General features: G+C 34.8%; 1 protein-coding gene across 19 annotated transcripts in view; it reads right to left on the reverse strand.

Moving 5' to 3' along the window:
* Positions 1-23,400, reverse strand: part of ROBO2 (roundabout guidance receptor 2) — a 1,206,434-nt gene that overhangs the window by 43,825 nt on the left and 1,139,209 nt on the right. For 10 of the 19 annotated variants that reach the window (XM_070488704.1, XM_070488697.1, XM_070488703.1 and 7 more), the window contains 4 exons: positions 16,118-16,300; positions 8,605-8,647; positions 7,037-7,164; positions 1,341-1,622 (listed from right to left, as the gene is read on the reverse strand). In XM_070488704.1, the coding sequence (XP_070344805.1) occupies positions 1,341-1,622; positions 7,037-7,164; positions 8,605-8,647; positions 16,118-16,300 (636 nt within the window). Of the gene's footprint in view, positions 1-810; positions 937-1,340; positions 1,623-7,036; positions 7,165-8,604; positions 8,648-16,117; positions 16,301-23,400 lie in introns of all 19 variants that reach the window. The other 9 variants (XM_070488701.1, XM_070488692.1, XM_070488688.1 and 6 more) reach the window with 1 other exon arrangement.

Consider the following 23,400-nt stretch of genomic DNA (forward strand, 5'->3'; position numbering starts at 1 on the left):
GCCACACAGAAACAGAAGAACAGAGGGGAGCCCAACAAACAGGCTCTTCTAGGTTCCTCCCTGTCTGCTACCTAGTTCATGTTATGCTAAGGTGATAGCTCACTTCCCGAGGCAGGCTTTTTTATCTGAATTATTTTAGGCAGTTAAGGGGGAGGTAACAAGAAAAACTTTCCGAATCTTTAGTTTCTTAAAAATAATCAGCACAAAATAATTCTTATGTTAAAGAGACACATTTTGGGATGCCAAATTTTGTTCCCCTTCAGTATACTCTGTGATGTTTGCACAAGGATGAAATCACCTAATGATGCATTTCTCGGAACATATTGCTGACATTAAGTGATGCATGACTGTACATGATATCTTAGAAAGATTGTCCAAAAATGGAAGTGAGATCACTGGAATCCTAATATTATGAAAATCCCTAAAATCATTTGCATTTTAGTTGAATTCATCATTTCACGTCCATGTCACAGGGTTCACTTTTCTGTATGATCTTTTTATTGTAACGTTCTCTTGACTCTTAAATAGGATTTAAGGCTGATAAAACTCATCTGCTCTTTAATGAATAGTGTTTAGTAAAATGGCACTATTTTTAAATAAATACATCCTTATACACTTAGTACATAAAGAGTGATAGTAATTTTTATTCCCCTCCCCAAAGCATGATTTTATTAGGATAAATTGTTACTGTCATTTGAGAGAGAAATGCCTGACAGTGAGTTGTGATTCAGTACTTCTTCACGGTTGTTAGGAACACAGGTCATATGCTGGTGACAAACAAATATTTCTCCTTACTGTGATGAGACCAACCTGAGAGACTGCCACTCCTCTCTGAGCTGTTGTGAGAGCTGGTGGTGCTGAAATCCTGTGACTGGTTGTGTGGCATTCTATTAGACAATCCCTCAGCCAATCGGTAGTCAGGGATGTAAAGTAAGGCTAAGGGTTAAAGGGCAGAGGTCATAGTGGCATCATGTGATTAGTTCACAGCACAAGCCCATGCAGAACATGCAGTTAGCAATTCAGAAGCAGATGTTGTAGGACAGGGGAAGAATGTTTTGTCTACCCTGCCTAATGGAAGTTGAGATGGATTACTCATCACTCTACTGAAAAAGAGCTAAAAGGATGAAACCGATTGGTGTTGGTGTGTGGTGGTAGTGACGGTGGCGGTGGTGGTGGTGGTGGTAGGGATTGTGCAAGGTACTGAATACATGCTGATACATTTTTTTAGTTTAGGTAGTGAACCTGGTAATGAATCACTAAACTGAACAACAAATACTAATTTCTATCTCATGCACAAATGATATGAAAACAACTCCTCAGGAAATAAGAAACTGACTCACCATTGTTACCTTTGTTCTGATCAGGTAGAGAATAACCAAATCCCATCAGATCCGTCTTTTGCTGAATTGAGCTTTTCCACTGTGGATCAGGCAGATCGACAGCCAATTCATGTATACTATTGGAATGCAAGATCTGTGTCGTGGCATATGGGGTAGCCTGTGTTATTTGGCTGGAACTGTTGTAAGTAGTTTTGGTCGTGAAGTCAATGCTGCTATAAATGGCTCCATCTGAGAGCATCGTTGCTGTTTTATCCCCTTGGCCTGGAACGGGTGGCAGGACATCTGTGGTGAACATAGGGAAATGAAACAATTTAATGATGCACAGGAAGCCCCAAACTATCAGGATTGAAGATGAAAAATAAATGTGTCATGCCGCACTTTTGCATTTCAGCTGAGATAGGCTTCATGAGCCAATGAACGGTAGATGATGTACAAGCTATCAGCCTCGGTGACAGGCAGGCTTCCCGCTCGTCCTTCACGTTTCACTGCCCAACACACTCCTTCCCCCACTTTCCTCAACCATGAATGAGAAGTTTGGGATCTTTAACTACTGAAAATACCTTCAGTTGTTCATTCTGTTTTAGAACCAATGACATCGTTGGCTCTTCCCAAAAGCAATGGTAAGAGTGAATCTACAAATCACAGAGGAAAACATCCTTTTCCACTTTATCCCAAAGGACATGGAATACAACTGCTGAATAGACGAAAAAATTTCCAAAATTATACTATCCAAACTAGGAGGTGAATTTTTCTGAAGTTTCAACTTGTCTTTTATCAGATTTGATTCTACAGCTCCAGAAATGGAGTGCAACTGATGATAGCAAATGTGTGTGTGAGTTTTTTTCTCTTGGAATAACAAAGGAAAGTTTTCATGAATAAGTCATTTTCACAATACAGCAGGATTTAACTATAGAAAAAGCGATCTGAGTGATCAGTGAGCTTAATTTATGCTACCAACTCTTAGGAGTGAGGAATTATAGTTTCAAGTTGTAATACAGCAAGAGTAAAATTAACTTTTAGGAATAACACTGAATCTCAATCAGTCCATTTATCATTTTGGTGTGCTGAATTATCCTTACATGGTGCTTTATAATTCAATACTGCCACCTCTCTCCTGAGCTCTTATTTTCCCTATTTGGAAGAAAGATACTAGAATCTAAAAAAAAAAATCACTAAGTAACACTATTTTTAATCATGTAGAGTTAAAGTGAACCCAATTATAGTATGTTCCTTAATAATCTATAGGACTCCAAGTCAAATCTTCTATTATGAAGGTTTCTTCATAACAGAAAATTTTCAACTAGTTATAGTAAGTACTGTAATACTAAGTAATAAGCCAAATTATCTCAGTACCAAAATCAATTTATCACACAAAGAGGAAGTCGAATAGAAAGTTAGTCAAAATATCTTAAAACTTTTAGATTTGATGATACTGAATAGTGCTTGACATAAGGATTTTTATAAAAATCTTTATTTTGCTTTGGAATTTTACAAAACTGAAAAACTCTATCTTCTTTAGCAACAATAAGAAGACATTTACAATGTATTTTCTATGCTGTATAATTTAGGTCTTTCTGAAGCTTTTCAAGTCTGGAATCAAACTTGTTTCACAATTAAGTGGATATGTACTTTATTGAAGTAAATATTTTAAATGCATTGAGTGAGATTGTTAAACATATTCAAATTTATATTTTACAAAGTTGTTTAAGCAAGTAAAGTTGATTTTTATTTATTTATTTATTTGTTTTAAGATTTTACTTTTCCTTTTTCTCCCAAAGCCACCCGGTACATAGTTGTGCATTTTTAGTTGTGAGTCCTTCATAGTTGTGGCATGTGGGTTGCCGCCTCAGCATGGCTTGATGAGCGGTGCCATGTCCAGGCCCAGGATTCGAACTGGTGAAACCCCGGGCTGCCGAAGCGGAGTGCGGGAATGTAACCACTCGGCCACGGGGCCAGCCCCATAAGCTTGATTTTTGACTCGAGACTTTCATAACTACTTTCTTCTCCTTCCTGCTTTTAGCTAGAAACTAACGAGAAAATTTGATGATGAAGCATATTTCATCTGCACGTCAGTATCATTTTTATTCTCAAAAACTTTTATTATTGAATAATATCTCAAAATTGTGAAAATAGACCCTTTATCAAAATTGTGAAGATAGATCCTTCACTCTGGGGACGTTTTCAGAGTTCTGTTTCTGCCACTTCCACCATATCTTTCACTGATGCATATCAACTGCATAGACATGTCTCTCCAACACAGGCCCCACCTTCCCAACACCTTGAACTTGAGGTTCTCCAAAGCTTTAGATTTAGATGGTGAGCCACTTCAATCATGAGGTTTTGAAGTGGTTGTGTACTCAAATGTTTAAAAATGGAAAAAAGCAGTCCAAGAATCTAATGATTCTAGAAATGGAATCTCTCTCTCCCTGCTAGAGGAAATCAGTCAGTCCTCAAGTCTAAGTGCTTCCATATTGATTTCTGGGCTGCATATTTCCTTCACGTATTATTTGATCACTCTTACATTTTCAAAAATGAATTGAATTATATCTCAACATTGAAATATTGGAGGATTATGCATGAATATCTGGATGTGGGGGGCCATCCTATCACATCAGATGGTCTGGAGCTCTAGGCCAGTCTTCCTCCCAACAGCCTGGACCTGAATAGGTGCGGCCATCTTTCGGCAGGACCTTCCATTTTGCAGTTCTCACAGTCCACACCTACCCATCCTTGGCGCTTTAGGTTGTCTGACTGGCACTTGTTAACATTTGTGTTTGAAAGTTATGAATTATAGAAATCCTTCCTTCCAGTCAGAATTACTCATGCTTCATTCTGCAGTTTTCAGCTCCTTGGTTACTGTGCATTTCTTTCTTTCTCACTGGTACAATTACCTGTATGAATGACTGTCTCCTTCATACCATCATAAGTTACTTGAGGACAGGGACGTATGGAATTTATGTCTGGATTTCCATAATTCCTCACTAGTGTTTTGCAGAGAGTAAGCACTCACTGACTAGTTAAATGCCTTTTTTATAGTTTGTATTGAAAAAATGCAGATTTATGGAATAATTAGTAACTTTATTTTTCAAAATACTATTTTCATACATTTAAACAAGTATTGGCATTCCATTCTTAAAGGGAAAATGTCAGTATCCATGATTATTCTTCTAAGTGAATATAGTTATACAAGCATAAATGAGAATTCCACCCTTAGAATTACAGAGCAGTGTAGATAAAAGAACCTAGGCTTTCAAATCTGTTAGACTTGCATTCTACACATAGATCTCAAGTTATTCATCTTGATAAACCTTAGTTTCACGACCTTTAAAATGAAAATATGATTAGGTATGTCATACGTTTATTGTGTGAAGGAAATGAAATGCACCAAAAATTCCAACTATTTCTGGTACATAGTAAATGCTTAAAACGCCTATCACACTGAAAAGAGATACCATCAACTCTGCAAAAACTTTGTCTTGGATTTGATGTTCATTGTGAAATATTTCATATCATGAAAATGAGGTGGAAATGGAAGAAAAACCTTGAAAATCTACAAGTGTACCCTTTGGCTAAATTAGACTGAGACATTTTAGATGTTATTGTAGCCTGCTGACTAACTGAAAAAAAAACCCAAACCAAAACATTTTCTTCATCTTTAGGCATTTATTTCTTGATGTAAAGATAGAATGGTGTGCTATTCCAATACAAAAACAAGTAAAAGGGGCAGCTATTTCTTGACTCATCAAAACTTTGGGAACAGGATTTCTTTTGCCAAAATCAGTCTGGGTAGAGCAGGGAGCAGTGTTCTATGCTCAGGCATAGAACTTACCCATGGATATGCTCAGAGTTTGGTCAGCTAGGGGAGGTAGCCACTTTCAGAGGCCCCTGGCCAGTGAGAATCCTAAATGGTGTGTACTGGACTACAGAGGGTAAGAAAGGAGCTGAGAAGTCATACCACTTACTTTCTATTCTCTCATTAACTCCAACGGTGCCTATTGGACACTAACTGTATGTCCAGGTTGGTGCTAAACCTGTATGCATAGTCATCCATTTAATCCACACTGCACCCCTGTGAGGTAGGGATGGTTATTTTCTGTATTTTACTTGGAGAACAGGAGGGAATCCCCTTCCTACAGCTGCTGTTGACAGAATGCAGACTTATGCAATAGTGAGTAACTTTATTATTTTTGAAATAATATTGAATATATTTGAATATTTGAATAATATTTTGAAACATTATTTCAATTATATTCAAACATGCATTGGTATCTAATTCGTGAAGAGAAAATACCAGTATCCATGATTATTCTTCGAAGTCAGTATGTCTACACACTCATACATGTGAAATCCACTACTGAGGCTTATAACAGACTCAATAGTTAAACTCAGCCCTGGGTCTCCTGCATTAATTCTGCTTAGAAGTGTAGAAATCCTTCGGTGGATTCATCCAAACTTTCTTGGATGACAGCACTAGTCTCCAAATTAATCACTCCAATTTTCCACTCTAACTCTATTCTCTACCCAGCAACAGGCTGCATGACTTAAAACAGTACTTGGATCCTAGCATTCACCTCTTATAAAGGCTTCAATGGCATCTGATTACCCTTTGGACAAAGTTTAAATCTTCTGTGGCTTTGAAGGCCCTCTATTATCTGTCCCTCTGCATTTCCTACCACCTCTTCTGTCTCACACTTTATACTCAAGTCATTAAGAAATTCTTAACATTTCTCAATAGGTCAATGTCTCTCTTATTTCTCGACCTTAAAGTACGGTAGTTTCTCCTCCATAAACTTTTGATTAATCCCTACCTTTCCTTCAGATATCAACTTAAATAACACTCCATTCATAGAACTTTCTTACTCCCAAAGGGTAGCTCTTTCATATGTGGTACTGGCAAGACAGCTCCAATCCATTTACTGTCTGCACACAATCTTTTGCTAATAGAAAATATATGTCTGCCAAACTAAACACTGGGGCCACAGACTTCTCTAGTCTCCTCTTTCTCTAAACGGATTGCCCTCCTATTGACTGGATGAAAAGGTGGAGGAGAGGAGATGGTAATTATTTACAGTAGGTCCAATCTGTTTCCTTATAAAGACCTATGGAGAGGACCCTGGCAACAAATTTTGGAGACTTTAGCATGTCAGGTACTTAGCACCTTTTTGTCTTTCATTGGGGGCACCAGTTATCAACTGTAGAACTACAGAAAAGTTCTCTCACAACATGTCATTATATTTATGAAGTGTCTACTCCTTATATGATATATGAGGGTAAGGGCCATCTCTCTTTCTATAGACAATATTTTTACCATCTGCCATAGTGCCAGGTACACAGGACATGCTCAATAAATATATGTTGAATGAAACTTAGAGGAGTGAAATGACTGGTCCAAAATCATAAGCCCTAGTTAGCAGCATAGTCCCTGATTTTAGTAATCCTGTATAATAGCTCTAAAAACTAAATGTATTATGAATATTTATCTTCCTGGTTAGTAACAACATCCTGAAAAGCTTAGTTTTACTCCAGGTAATATAGACTCAGTAGTTTTATAATAAAACATTTAGCAAATGTACAGCACATGTGCTTCAGTAATTTTAATTATGGAAGAAAATATTCTCTAGTATGCCTTTTTAAAAAGATCTAGGAAAGCTGGAAAATAAATAACAAATAATAAAGTTTTGAAAAACATAACTTACCTCCACGCCCAAAATTCCCAATCTCATTTGGGCCACTATTGCTATTGTTGACTGGCAAGCTCGTGGCTGGCCACGAATCAGCAAGCCATGGATAATTGGGATCGCCAGCATTTAGAAGACCTGGACGGCTAAAACAGAAATTAAAAGGAAATCAACCAGTGGAGCTCAATCAGACACTTGGACACCTGTCTCATGCACTAAAATGGATTGAGAAATTTAAGAAGATTTTAATTCACTTCAAATTAAAACATGTAGGGTCTCAAGAATTAAGGAACTTCAGCAGTTCACTAAGGCTATATATAGACCACCCCTGTCAGTGGAAGCAGAGGAATGCTGCCCGGGATTCTGCTGACATCCAAATGAATTCAGTCATCTGCCCTGAAAACGGGTAGGAATCTGTAACATAGCAGAATCCCGAAACAAGGTCTGGTGATAAATTGGCACCTCAAGGGAACAATTGCTCAGAGTGACTGCTCAGTATCAGCCACTTCCAGGACTTTGGGCGATTGCTTCCTCGATTCCTGCAGCCCCCATATTTATCTGTCCCCTGTAGGCTGTAACCCCTGTTATAAGCCCTCATGCCTGATTTAGAGACAGGAAACTTGAGGGAAATTAAGGAACAGTATTTATACAGTTCCATCAATAGAACATTTCCAAGTTCTCTAAATTGCAAAATATTAGGGGTATATTAAATTTTTTTAAGGTAATAAAAGATCCACTGTGATCTGATCCATCATGTGCATGGGGTCTACAAAAAAAACTTCCTTCACGTCATATTTAATAAAGAATTCCCATCTTTATTATAAAAGAGGGGATTCTGATTCCTTTCCAGATTATTAGCATATTTACAAAGAAATGGCAACATCTATAATCATTGTACTTTTTTTTGATAGACGCTTTCTGGTACAACCCCTAAGAGAGACATGTGTTTCTATGGAAACTGCAATAAGAAGATTCAACTGCTTTCTTGCTACATCCAGTAGCTCTCATTAGACCTAATCTCTTTTTGCTAAAATATTGATTAAATGGGAGATTGGAAGTTATTACCAGTGCCTAATTACAATCTCCATATTGGCAAAGGGAAAATAGATGAGGATATATGGGTTTGTTATCAGCTTTTATCAATTTCAATTGAGTATCCAAAGTTGTGGAATCCAGTTCTATCAATCCACAGCCTATTCATCATCCATGAATCATTTACTTTGTGATCGATTATGTGTAATTGTTCACTCACAGCAATTTAGCGAGAGCCAATAAGGAGTCTTAAACAACAGCAACTTCATTTGCTAATGTCTAATTAATGCAATAAACATCCTGCTAACAAATGAACACATTCCTTGTGATATTTACTACTAATTTCTTCAGGGGCATCTGGGAGATATGAAACATCTGGACTTGATTCCTCTAAAGTGCACAACAGATAGATCATTAAACCTTGTGGTAAGTCATTTAATTCCTCCTAGAATTCTCAGACTTATAAGTGATCGTTTATTATAATAATAGCTGCGTACTGTAGAGTTTCCCCAGTCCTGATTAAAAATAATAATAAAAAAAATCCCTTAGCATACCTTCCATTGCTCATGAGTCCTCCATCTCCTCTTTGAAATGTAACTGTAAAAAAAAGAAAGACACACCACACAAGTAGTCAATATTAATTACGATTAATAACAACTACATATTGGCCCTTAGTGTAGGACTGATGCCTCTGGGAATTTTAACAAAATATAATTAACATAATTCTACAGAGAGTAAAAAGCAGTGGTATGGCCCAGAGCAAAGCCATCATTTGCCTCAATTTTACTAAGATATTTTAAAATTCTTCAAGCTAAATGTATGGTTAAGTCAAAGCGGCAACTTGTATTTGAGGTCAAAAATGGTTACCATTGGTATATATACAGTGGTATTGGAAGATCTATATGCATTAATGTGAAATTATCAAATCAGGACTTTTAATCTTAAATGGGTATCCTAATTTAGAAGGCATAATGCAAAATGCACATACTAGAAATTGAAACAGGACAGTTTAAACTGGTAATATCATCCTTCCAATGAAACAAGTGAAACAGGTATTGATTGACGACATATTCCTGACCTTCACAGACACTTTTAGGGACGCTGATAGGCACTCTAAGTTAAACAACTACAATTACAATAGATGTGAACTGTAATTAATAGAGAACAACGTATTGAGTACTTTGTTTCATCATCCAATCCTCGTGAAAATGAAACTTTCAAATAATTGATACTGAATATGTTCCAATCGTATGTAACGATTACAAAACTCAAGTCCTTTATAAAACTGTGAAACTTATTAATAATACCCAGAAGCATCCAGTAGAGCCACAGGCTGGAGAATCCACTCCTTCCAGTCACCAGATTCCATTCCACAAAACCAACAACATGAAAGTGGGTTTCATGGATGGGCCAAAGAACATAAATATCAGTTCATGTCCATTACCCCTTCTCCAAAACTTTTGCAGTCAAATATATTTGGAAATCAAAATGTTTCAGATCTGAGAAAGGTCATATGATGCATACTCCACAGAGAGTCTAAGGCAGCAGCGATATTCAAAGTTATTTAATATTTTGCAGTGAAATGTGAATATTCATGGTTAGTGGGATAAAATTTATAAATAGTTTCATATTAGTTTGGGTCAAATTTGCCACCAGAACTGAACTAGAAAATCGTGGAAAAAATTTGGTGTTTAGAAGTTTATGGATTTCACAATTGCACGTATGACCAAAATTAACACGGATTAACTAAACCAATCACTAAGGAGGAAGCAAAAAATACCATTTCTGAGATGTGAGCCCAACATATCCTATCTTTGGAAGACATTGATTATATTTACTATGACTTCTTTACTCAATGAGTAAAGGTAAAAATAGATGAAAATTTTAAGAAAGGATGCATATTTTAAATAAACTAAGGACATTGCTACTTAAAGTATACACATAGTAAATACTTTTTAATTTGAATAATCTCTCCATAATTTATCTGTCCCTCACGTTTGCACTGTTAAATATGATCACTCTTTAAATTTTGTAAATTCCCAAATGCAGTTCCCCAGTCCCCTTCCTAAGGTCATCTAATGACGTATCTCTCATGACATCATAATCAGCTGATATAATAATTCCAGGGGTCCATCAGGACTTTGTGACGCAGTGTTTTGAGGAACATCTTGCTGGCACCTGAAGTACACTGCCTTATCAATTTTTCAGGTAACATCGCAAACGCATTATCAGACAATTTTGACATAACTTTTGCACCTGCCCAGGACAGGCTATGGACAGCTCCTCAGAGAAAATCAAAGAATACTGTCATTACTCTGCTTCCTGATGGCTCACTTCAGTGCTGGGAAACAGGAATCAGCAGTGTGTCCACACCACCTTGAGTCCCTTTAATAACTGCTTTTAACAACAATAACAACAACAAGAATTAATCTGAACCAATTAATGAAAAAAATTGAGCATTGAAGGTATTAAATAAAGGCTTGATTAGAGGAAAAAACCCACAAAATGTGAAAACAGTACAGCTAATTAGCTTTCCATTGGATCTGACTTTCTAGTTATACGGTTTTGTTAATGGACTACTAAGCGATTGTTTTACTGCACTAAAAGAGAGTTAAGATAATATTGCGAAAATTATTGTGAATATGCAAATTAGCAGGCGCACACCTCTGATCATGCTGTTTAGAAGACATGTGGGGAGAAGCTAAGTATTTCTCCCTAATTTAGACGCTCTTTTCTCCCCACCCAAACTTTCTGTTACTGCCAGAGCAATAAATGCTATTAGAAAAAGGAGGACAACTGAAGCAGAGGCATGAAAATTGAGTTGTGCTTAACTTTTACATCCTAAGCAAGGGTAAATTCTTCAAAGGCTATATTTCTGCACACCAACTATACAAAGGCAAAAATACACAGTACATCATGAAAATACAAGACTAACTTAAAACGGCCTATAGACACCATTTGGTGTACATGAGAATCTTCCATTTTGTATGTTTCTATCAGAAAAAAAAGTAAGAAAGAAAGAAAACACCCTTGTCCTAATAAAGTTGCGTAGTTGTCTTTAAACTAAGGAAGAGAAGAGGGCACTTTTTAAAGTTTTCTTCTTACCCCATGCTCTAAAACTTTTAGATTTGTTCCATTTAGAATAGTAAACCAAAAGTAACTGAGTTCCATTAGACCATGAGATTAAAAGCAGACGAGAAATAAGGATGAACCATTAGAACTCCTAAAGTAGTAGTTACATTTGGTGTTTTGATCAGCGATTTTTGCGCAGAGAGAGAGGAGCATACAAATAAATGCCACACCAAATTGAAAGCTGTTTTGAAAAAGCTTTTCACCACTGCAAAGAGACGTTGAACTACCTTGAAGCTGAAAGCAAGAGAGTGAAGGAGTGGGTAGGTGGTTGGATAATCTTGCTCTAGTCATGATTTTGATAATCCCAGTGTGGTAACTTTGTGCTTATCAGACATAAATCTGAAATAACTGTGAATCTTTACCAGAAGTTTCTGCTAGCATCTAAAATTAAGACGTTCAGGGAGCAACGTATAGAAGTTTTTAGCTAAAACTAACTGAATAGTGTTAAGGTTTCCAAAATGTTCTACAGACACCACAAACATAAATGTTTCAGAATTGCATTAAATATTTTGAGTTTATTGCAACATTTGCAAAGGATGTAAGGTAAAGAGATTTTGCAAGTTTATATCATATACAAAGTACCTCTACTATTATATGGCAGGATTAATCCTAATCTCACGCCTGCTAGAATTGAGAAGGAAGGGAAACATAACTACGTCGTAAATTGACATTCTGAGGTGAGGAAGGTTTCAGAGAGCCTATCTCCACTGGACCACATTTTCCTACTCCAAATGGAACTTTAACGTTGCCAGCCAACCCTCATTCCCTTTCCTGATAAGCAATTTTTCAAACATGAATGTAGATTAATCCTTTTTTAATAAGCATTAGCTCAGCCCAGATAATCAGAGTATAAAAATTCCATCAAATCTTAAACTGTCTTTGGACAGTTTTGTCAAATAAATTACGTTTCACCAACCGTTTTAAAACCTATGCATGAAGTGTTTAGCATTTCATAATCTGCTCACTCATTAAATTGTTTATATTTACTGAGATTCATAAAATCTGTTATCCTCAGAGGTAATATTCATAAAATAGAACTCACCCTTTTAAAAGTGGAAATATGTTTACTTTTATTAAAAAGTTGACGACAAAAACTTTGAATAGAAAAATGAACAATGTAAGTTTAAAAGGGTCATGTATCCTTCAAGAGGATTATAATACAGATATATATTAGATATATTTCTATAAAATATAGCTATATGGAATCCTCATGAAAATGAAAGCTATCTAGCTTTTTTCTCAGACTTATGCAGTTCGTTTTTCTATTCACAAACACTGTTATATATATGATCATTTTCTCTAGATTCAAAATGATCTAATATTTTCCATATTGTCTGCCCAAATCTCTTTACAATTTGATTTCACCCTATAACAAGTCAGGTAGTGAATTCTTCTAGAGGCCAGGAACCTCATATGCAGTGACAAGTAGAGTATTAGTGTTCAATGAAGAATAAGATAAATAACACTGCATGTTGCTCCAGAAAAGTATCCAATGATTTCACGTGGAAAATGAAATATGAGGACATCTTTTTTGTCCCAGCACCCTTCTTTGTGCCACACGCAAACCAGTGGTGAATGTTTGTGTCTGAAGAATTTGAATAATTAAAGTATAAATATGAAAAAATAAAATAGGAAGCTAGTGGTAATTCTGGCTTTGGGAAATCTCTACTTTCTGCTGTGTAAAGAAGTAAAACATATTCAGGCCAAATCCTCCTCTCAGATCATTTAAATATTTAAATTTTCATTGGATTCTCAATAGTTGCTGTTGCAAGCTAAGGTGTTAATCTACAGGTGTTCTATGATAAATATGTTAAATCCTTTGACACATAAGAAAAATATCAACACTGAGCAGCATGGGTTTTTCCCTTTCTTCTAACCATTCAAATTTACTTTTCTACAGGATGCAGAGTCAAAGACTAGCCACAACAAAAGGCAGTGGGTTAGTTTTTGCCTACACAGGGGGAGTGGAAGACATCTTGCAGAGATTTATATGTCTCTCCGTTAGTTAAAAATCTTTCCTATTCTATCTCTAGTGGTTAAGAAGAAACCTGGAATGGAGTAGGAAAAAGAGGGTGCTGAAATCAAGTTTCACCTACTTTACAATTCTGCTTGGGGGCAGTCTAACTTTATTAGATGTAAGTCTCTTAATATATGTAAATTACATCAGATGTTTAAGTGTAATCCAAGATCACAACTGGGTTTTGAAATAAACGAAGTATCTTATGTTACAAATTAATTTAAATACTGATCCTAAGGTAGACTTTTTGTTCACTTGGAAAAAAATTATTGCTGCTACATGAATCAATAATAAAGTTTTGAGACTATTTAGACATTACCATGTAGTGAAAATGTGAGGCTCTTCATCCTGTGAGTAAAATCACATTGTTTTAACTTTACTGGGTTTAGTTTACATAGTTGTAAAATTCGTAAGATTCCCAGGGAAATTTTTATGAAAACCAAAATATAAACAGAACCAGTACAAGTACAGTATATTTTCTTTAATTTTTATAACACGCTTCAGAGAAAAATAGCCCCATACGAAATCTCTGGGCTCTTAAAATGGATCATTAGCTCATACATGAAATATCAGAAATTTAAGCATATGATAAATACAGAATCCACTAATTATTCTCACTTAAAATCCCCATATTCTCTAAGTTGTATAAGGACAAGAATATGAAAACTTTAAAAGGTAGAAGACAGGCTACTTATGGAGGGAAGTCTGTGGAAAACGTCACCAAGTCAGATATGCAATGCTAAGAACCTATGATTTGGATTTTCATTTGCTTCTCGTGTGGATGAAAAGAACAGCAGTTGCTGGAAGGCAAATTACTAGCTGAAGGTGAATCCACTCTGAGAGTCAGCCATCTATCAATTAAGAATAAAGGTTTTGAAAGGCTGCTCTCTGGCTTGGCCTTATTCCAAAATGTTTGAAGGGCATAGCACCTTCTGAGTTAGCAGTTCTTCTACAAGCAGACGGAGATCAATCACAATGAGAAATGATAATAGGAAACGGAGTATTCTTGTCAAGCTCAAAGACCAACAGATATTTTCAAATTAAATTCACAGGTTTTGCAAAGGACTGCTGTTAAGAAAAAAGGAGAAGAAGAAAAAATAAGTCTGTCTGATGTACTTTTAGTAAAAGCACAAACCCGGTAATTGTGAGAGCCCTGTTGTTTATAAGGAGTCAGTGAATGAAGTATGGAGAGTGAAAATGCAGCATTCCAAATGTGGGTCTCTTAACACTTTGCACTGAAGTGACCAGCAGAGTCAATCTTTTACTATTGTAACTGAAGTCAAGCAAAGGGATAAACACAAAATAGCCCTTGAATTAAATCAGTTCTGCCTTACGTTTTCTATGATTTATATGAGTGTGTCACAGATGAAATGTAACAAGGTGATTGGTTAAACAGATGGATTGATAGACAATACTTTTGAAGAATGAAGGCAGAGGACTGGACTACAAACAAGAAGTTGCATTAAAGTATCATTAATGTTCAAGACTCTCACACTCAGCAGTTAGCTCCCAGCATCCCTTTCTGGGAAGAATCCCTCACTGGTGTGGTGCCATAGCACTTAGATGACAAAGCATAAGGAAGCAGGCATCAGCGACCAATGAGGAACTTGAATGGCGGAGCAATAGCAAGTCACAAAGCATGGAAGCCCCTTTCAATGGATACACTATATGACTTTCTCTAGTCCTTGGAATTTATTCTAACTAGTACCTAATAAACTTTATTTTCATAAGATACGGACATGAGCCACAATGTTATAATCAAATAATCATATTTAAATGCTGTTAAATAACAAGCAAGACAACCAAGTAGGTGCTATTCCTTCCATTTTGCACTATTTAGACGTTCTCAGCAGCTTAGAAGCTCACAAGCTCCAACAGCTTATAAGCTTAACAAGTAATGAAGCTTCTGTCAAAATCAGTTATTAAGAAATTTATGCCTCTTACCAAAGTTAAAATCAGAGATTGAAGATGGAATAAAATGTCTTGAAATTTCTAAAGTGCTTGTAGGATGATTTAAATTAAAATTGTTCCCTTGTAAATTTTAGAAAGTGTGAAAAATTGCAAGACAATTTCTTTTTATGATTATTGTTGTTAGAGAAAATACTTAAAATGAATTGCAAGTAAAATTGTTACTGAACATAGCCTCTGGACTGAGTTCATTCTTTCAATCATTTTCTCTCTCATTCACTCTTTCTCTTTTCCTTTGAAATATTTTGAAGGCCACAGTTTTAGACATCCTTGAAATTCTGTTTCGGATTCCAGGAAAAAAACATTTTTGCCTACAGGTAATATCTCGGGTTTTCTTTTTCTTCTGCTGCTTCTTTTCCTTTTCTTTCTCCTTCCTTCTAAAATGTTGATTGGTCACCTTAAAGTAGACCTCCTATTTAAGTGACTAGTAAATTCCTTAATTCATGCCTCACCAGTCTTACCAATTCTAGTTAAATTTTTTGCTTGTTTGTATTTTCCATCTGGGACATTTCCTATTGTAATCTGCATCTTGAAATACTAAAAGCTATATTTCAAATCTTTCCCTTTTTCCTGTGGATTTTAATAATGCTCTTGACTAAATCCACTTCTCAAATAATGGCTTCACAGCACGCAAAGTCTCTGTGTGTATGCCTGTGTGTTTTGAAGAACGAGCTGAGAAAAATGGTTAAGTATTTATGAGTGTGTGCTCTTGTTATGCTTTCCTGGAGACACAAGCAAAAAGATGGCCTTATGGTCATAATGTGATATGGTGAAGAGCAATGCATTGAAGCATCTTATTTATAAGGACATTTTACAGAGCAGGTGTTTAAAACAAGCCAAAAACATGCATTCATTCCTTCGCTCACTTGTTATTCCATTTCATTGTTTTTCTTTCATTTCATCGCATTCCTAAAGATAAGAAGTTTTCTTAGCTGGAAATAGTCTCTTACCAGCATAGTTACTGAGTCCCTTTCTCTTCTTTCTTCGCCAATACAACCAGATGCTAAAACCCATCAAAATTACCCAGCAGGCACCACCAATCCCAGCTATAAAGGCTGGTTGCTTCACAACATCGGTGATTTGCTCAGTTATGCTGTTATTGTTTTCAGTAATGACAACTTCATTACGTCCCCCTATGGAAGAAACAATAGTTTTAGTAAACATTAATACAAAAATAAACATGAATGCATACATGGTACACCAAAGGCACAGAGAATTAGAAAATTCCTTTGAAGGCAGGTAACATTTGTTGGGTCCTGAGCCTGCCACAATTATTGATAAGCATATTTTATAAATTTCAGAAGAAGAAGAACATTATGAGTTTGAAATGTGATTAAGAACATTCCTCCTTTATGTTTTGACTTACTATGAATAGATTCTGAACTGCTTCTTGATTTATTGCCTTATAAATAAGTATTAATACAAATGCTAGTGGTTGAAATCATAATAACTGTTCTTCATCTAGGTAAAGCATGTTTTAATATAGTCTCATTAAAAGAAAAAAAAGCAACTACAATACTCAGCAAAGGGTATTTGCAAATTGTCTTCCCTCTACAGCACTGTCCAAATTCAAATGTTCATGATTCAAAATATGCACCTTAATATTATCCTTAATATTCTACCAAGGAACTTATTTTGATCAAATGCCCTTTAACTTTCTGTAATGTATTCAAACTACTATATAAAACAATTACAATTATGGAAACATCCTTTCATAGAGATTAGTATCTATAATTAAAACGTCATGAAAGGATAAAACTCATGTATTCCCTTAAAGTATTGAAACTAATTTGAAAATCCACTTGAAAGCTGAATTCAAAAGACAATTTTAACATTAATTCTAAGGCCTATGTAACTAAAACATACATTTAAATCTGGACTAAGATTATTCTAGAAGTAGTCATGTTTTGACAATTTAGATCTCTCAGAGATAATTAACAAAATCTTGATCCACATTTTAAAATAGGCTTAAAACTCATGGAATCATAACGTCTTTGAAGAGCAAAGATTTAGGTGTTTATTTAATAGATTAAGAAATTTAGACACTAAGAACTCAGTGATTTCTAATGTCAATATCATACCTCACTAATGACTAATCAAAGACTTTTAAAAAATAAATTGTACTCAAAATAGAAATGGTAAATCTCAGCATATCACAGCAAAGAAATGTGTGATTTTCAGTGTTTTAGTTATGATGGCACTGTAATATATTAGAAAGAGCATGGTCTTTGAAGTTCTGAGTCTGAATACCATCACTGCCACTTACTAGCTAAGTAAGCAGTAGGCTTATGTAAGGCATTAATCTTTTGGAGTATCTGTTTCTGTTAGTTGGCAACAGTATTGTCTATGTCACATATTTGGGAAGATTATTTGAGATGATGTATGTAAACAGGTCAATAGGAACAAAGTAGTTTGTGACTCATGATTATGGCCAATGTAAGGCTAAGGGTTACTTTACGAGCCTCTCAGGTAACTTCGGGGATGTAAGTTGTAAATTATCTAGATGTGAGAGTCCTACAAACCAAAGGTTACTTGAATACCACAGTTTCTCTTTTCTTCTTGGGCAGAAAATTAGGTTACATTTCCCAGACTCCCCCGTAGTTACGCGCAACAAAGTGACTGAGTATTGGCCGATAGGGCATAGGCACAAATGATGCATTCTACCTTCAGACCTGACCCATACGCTGCTGTGACAATACTTAACACTTTCTCACTTTCCTAATGTGTTGGATAGAAACAAGGGATCTGATGGAGGATGCTCACCCCCTAAGAGACGGTAGAGTCACTGATGAGAAGACTCTCCGAATAACTGTATGGAGTAGAAACCCCACCCTCCACTCTGCTAACCCATATTAGACTGGACTATGAATAACAAAGAAACTTCCATTTAATTTAGCCAATCAGAATGCAGGTTTGTTTGTTAAAGCTGCTAGCATTTTCTTATCCATCCTTATCTTCCGTTTCTGCAATATCTTTTGTGTTAAATTCTAGATTTAAAAAACAGATTCACTTTTGTAGTAAACTTGGTTCATTTTCCCAATCTATCTGCCCTTGTTATAGATTTAAAAATAGTAAAAAATGTTTTTATAATGAGCTATTTTCAATATGAGACATACACATATCTGGTGATTTTCCTAATTACTAGTAGTTACTAAAAAGAAAACAAACACTTTGTAGAACAAAGAGAAAAGAAAATTTGCCTTTCATTTGCGTAAAAGGTCCACAAAATATCATATTTAATATAGAGCAATATTTATGTTACCCAAGGTGTATTACTATTTCTTATGCTGCTGGTATTTTTGAAACAATGTTGTCAGTTGGACTAATTAGAGCATAGACAAGGGATGTGTGTGACCTGCAACGCTCCATTGTTCTTGCAGACAAAAAATATAATGAAATATAATGTCTTTCTCCCATAGAGAGTAATGAAGAACAAAACTAATTTGTTGGACTAAAAATTAATTAGACACATCAGATTCGATTGTACCTATTACCGTGAAAGTTTGCAGCTGTTCCACATGTTACCAACCTATGTAAGGTAAGCACGAAATGCTCAAATGATTACAACAAAATAGCTATTTTATTAAGTAAGATTACTGAAAATTTTAAGTCAATGTAAATTTGGTATCTGGCATACTGCTTGGTGCTTATATATGTAAATGTATTTGGTTGCATTTTTGTGTTTGTAAGTGCAACAATATAGAACGATGGACACTTTCATGTAAAAGTCATCTCACCAGTGGAAACTACAGACAAAAGAATAATATTACTTTTAAGCCTATGTCAAACTGCTTATTATATTTATACAATATTTTAATTAATGATCTCTTAATGGAACTTTCTGGAATGAAAACTAAACTGAGAAGGAATAGATGAAACAGTACATGGTCTGGCATAAGACAAATCTAAAATTATCAGCCATAAATTACATCAAATGCCAATACATGATTTAATTAAGGCAAGGGGGAAACGAGGAAGAGCTTGAGACACTTTAAGTGCTGTTTCCAGTACTGAATAGATACTGAATAGATAGCGAAAGCATAAACTGAAACATAAAAGGAGATTAGCCATCACTAAATCAATTTTCAACTAGGGAATAACAGTTGTGTAGATAAGGTTATCACACAAGATGTTAAGGTAGATATTCAGGGGTAATTAAAGAAACAATTAAAGGCTTCTTCAGTACAACGGTAGATATTAAGAAGAAATAAATCTCTCAAAGACAGTCTTTTCTGGGTTGAATTGGGCTTACATGTGTGTATGCATGTGTGTGTATGTGAATGTATGTTTTCCAAGTGGTAGAATTCTGTTTGATTACATCTTGAATATTGCATATTTTAACTATTTGAATAGGACGTAAGAATATCATTTATTAGATTTTTTTTACTTCAGCGAGAAATTTGAAAAGAATTTTATAATACACTAAACAATAAATTAAAAGGTACTCATTATCCATTTGAAGATTCTTAGTTTTTTCAAAACAATAGAAGAGTTAAGGAAAACTTTCTATTTGATTTAAAATAATCTAAATTAACTTTATTATTTTGTTACTATACAGTTATTAATTCTTAATTGCCATGACATGAGCTTGGTTAAGTGATATTCTTGAAGTTTTTTTACCTGCTTACAAATGCAATAAATCTCCAAAATCTTGTGGAAAAAAAGTTACTCAAAAAAAAAAAAAGAAAACTTTCCCTTGCTTAAGAACTTTAAGAATTATATTTATTACTAAAGACACAGTAATAAAAAAAAGAAAAATGGAAGGGAAACATATATACTTGGCACTCATCTATGAGTAAGAAAAATTATATTCAGTAAATCCACTTTACATATATGCTAGAAAGATAGTAAAAAAAAACCTTTGTTTACTTATCTAGGAGCTCTCATAGAAAACTATACTTTTTAAATATGTTTCATGTTTAGTTTTTTTAAGTGGAAATTAATGGCATATTTCTAAATACTATAAATGGAATATATACATATGTGTCAGTTAAATCCTTTTGGGTGCACCTGTATTTCTTTCTTATTCCAATTTATTTTAGAAAATCTCAGAAGAGCAAGACTATAGGTTTCCCTCAGGTTAAGAAATTAATTCAGTCTGTATGACTAATTAAGAAAGGGAAGGCAATTTAAAGGAAAGTTAATACTATAACTTTTTCTCTTTAATGCTTTTAATATACAAAAGATAGAAAACTTGGAGAGTCTAAAAAATTTTAACATTATGACAGAAGGTTAAGTCTATTCACATACAATAAATACTTTGTACTAAGAAACAATTTCCCAGAAATTGGCAGTGTGTTCTGGGCATCAATCCTGAAAATAAACAGAAAATAGTGGAAACGACACATTCACTTCATCAAACTCTGGACAAATATTTTTAAAATATGTAAACTCTGGGAAGAATATTTAAAAAAATTAAAAACACAAGCAAATAAAAGCAGAGAGGACCGAAGGGATTTGCCTCTGGAAAGAAGGGAACTGCACAGGGGGAAACCTGCACCTATGAGACTTTTTTCCCCTTAGAGATCTCGACCCATGTGGCTTTAGGCAGCTAGAATCCAAGTGGAAAACCTCAATCTTATTGGTATGAGGTGTCAAAGGATAGAGTTCAGAGCTGCTAGAGTGACTGAAAATTGAAGGGGAGACCATGTGAAAAAGCCACAGGAGAGTGATGTTCCCAAACTCATGTATAAATTCTCCCTCAATCTTAGGGTGAAACCTGAACTGTGAATGCAGAAGGAAGATCCCAAGGATCTGGTAGAAAACAAAAGCTAGAAGGCTGGAAAGGCTGAACAGACTTTTTAGTTGATGTCCACTGCAGAGAAGATGGTGTTTGAAGTTTGAATTTCCTCAAGTTAGGAGGAGCAGATAAACACATTATACTTTTCACCGAAACCCCAGGAAGGTCATGCCTTAGACCTAAAGATCAAACTGAGGTTTTGACCTAAGAAGAACTCACAACACATACTGTCCCATACAAACAAAATGTAAAAACCAAGCCACCACAAGATCAAGATGATCAGCCAGTAACGTAACTGCCTCTAGAACAAAACTCAACACTCCTCAGAAGATCACAAAATTTTATAGTATGACATCTGCAATGTCCAGTGTACAGTAAAAAATTACTAGGAACGCAAGAACAAGCAAATAATAAAAAAAAACTAGGAAAAGATGACCCAAGGACAAGAGAAAAAGTAATCAATAGAAATGGACCATGAGTTGACACACATGTTGAGATTAGGAGAAAAGACTTTATATCAGCTATTACAATATGTTCATGGACTTAATACTCATAATGAATGAACATATGAAAAATTTCAGAGGGAAACAAAAATATGGAAGAAAACAAATGGATTGTAGAACAGAAAGGTTTATTATTTTGAAATAAATAATTCACTGGATGCTTCCACTTTTCCCCATAAACAACAGGTATGGGTTAAGCAATCCTGTTACAAACAAGTAGAAAATTAGACAAAATATGTGAAACAAAAGGGCAGGAAACAAAAGGGAAATACATAAGGGGAATCTTACTATTTTCATAGCTTTCTATCTGGATACAATTTCTAAAATGTGATTCAATGAAGGGGAAGAGACAGAGAAAATCAGGAAGACTGAGGGTGCTGAATTTACAGAGCAGAATACCAGATAATGATGAGTAACATAAAATATTTTTTCTCAGTTTTAATTTACTTGAAAGACAATTGAGTCTTTAAAGCAAAACTGATAATAACACTTTAGTTTGTATACTGGTGTTTATTACATATACATAAATAAAAGGTATAACAATAGCAAAAAAGATTGAGAGGAAGGAAAATGGAATTACATTTCCTAGAGTAACCAGTAACAAAAAAAAGGTATCATCCAGAAGAAAGCAGAACTATAAAAATAAGAATGAAGTCAGATAGGAAATAAATTGCAAGATGGTGATTGTAAGCCCAAACACATCAATAATTATATTAAAGAGAATTGTCTAAACACTCCAATTAAAAGGCAAAGATTGTTACGCTGGATACAAAAAGGAGACCTAACAATATGTGCTTTAAATAATAGACATGGACATTAAATACAGAGAAACAGAAGTTATGATAAAGCGATAGAAAAAAACACAAACCATGCAAAGACTTACAAGATGATGAAGCTATACTCAAATCAGAACAAGTAAATTTCAGGGCAAAGACTGTTACTAGGAAGAAAAGTAGGGCATTTCATAATAATAAAGCGTAAGTTCATCAGGAAGATATAACAATCCTAAAATACATGCACTTGAAACAGAGAAGAGAGTATGTGATACATGAAATAAACACTTAGGGACAGAAAGGAGAAACACACAAATCTATATTCTAATAGGTTTCCAGACACTTTTCTTATTAACAGAAAGAACAAATAGAAAATTACTAAGGACCTGAATAATGCTCTCAACTAATTTGCCCTAGTATTGGTAGAACATTCTACTCCAAAACAGAAAAATGCACATATTCAAGTGCACAAGGAACGTTCACTAAGACCAAATGCTGGGCCATAAAATAAGTCTCCAAATTTAAAAGCCTAAATTCATGCAAAGTACATTCTCTGATCTCAGTGAAATTAAATTAGAAATCAGTAACAAAAAGTTATCCGGAAATACCCCAAACATTTGGAAATTTAACAATACAATTCTAACCTCTGCAAAAAAAATCAGAAATCCTTAGGGGAAGTAGAAAATATTTTTAACTTTATGATGAATGGAAGTGTAACATAAAAATTTGTAAGATTTAGCTAAAGAAGAGCACAGAGGAAAATTTATAGCTTTGAATATGCTATTGGAAAAGAAAAAGGTCCAAATAATTGATACGTTTTTATGTTAAGAAGAGACATAAAAGTAAATAGAAGAAAAAATAGCAGAAATTGATTAATAAAAAAACAAATAAAACTAACAAAGCAAAAAATTTGTACTTTAAAAAGATTAATAAAATTGTTCTCAAGACTGAATAACATGGGAAGGAGGGGGAGAGAGACAGAGAGGGAACATAAATTCCCAGTGTTTAAGAATGAAAAAGGTAACATTACCATACATTCTGCAGACAGTACAATGATAATAAGTAGATACTGCAAATAAGCACATGATAGTAAATTCAGCAATTTTGATGGGTTGGAGAAGGTCATGGGTAGGCAAAACCCCAAAATCCATTTACTACAACCAACACAGAAGAAATAAAAATTCTGAATAAATCTAAATTCATAAAAAAAAATCCAC

This window comes from Equus asinus, chromosome 18 (genome assembly GCF_041296235.1).
Source record: "Equus asinus isolate D_3611 breed Donkey chromosome 18, EquAss-T2T_v2, whole genome shotgun sequence".
NCBI lineage: Eukaryota > Metazoa > Chordata > Mammalia > Perissodactyla > Equidae > Equus > Equus asinus.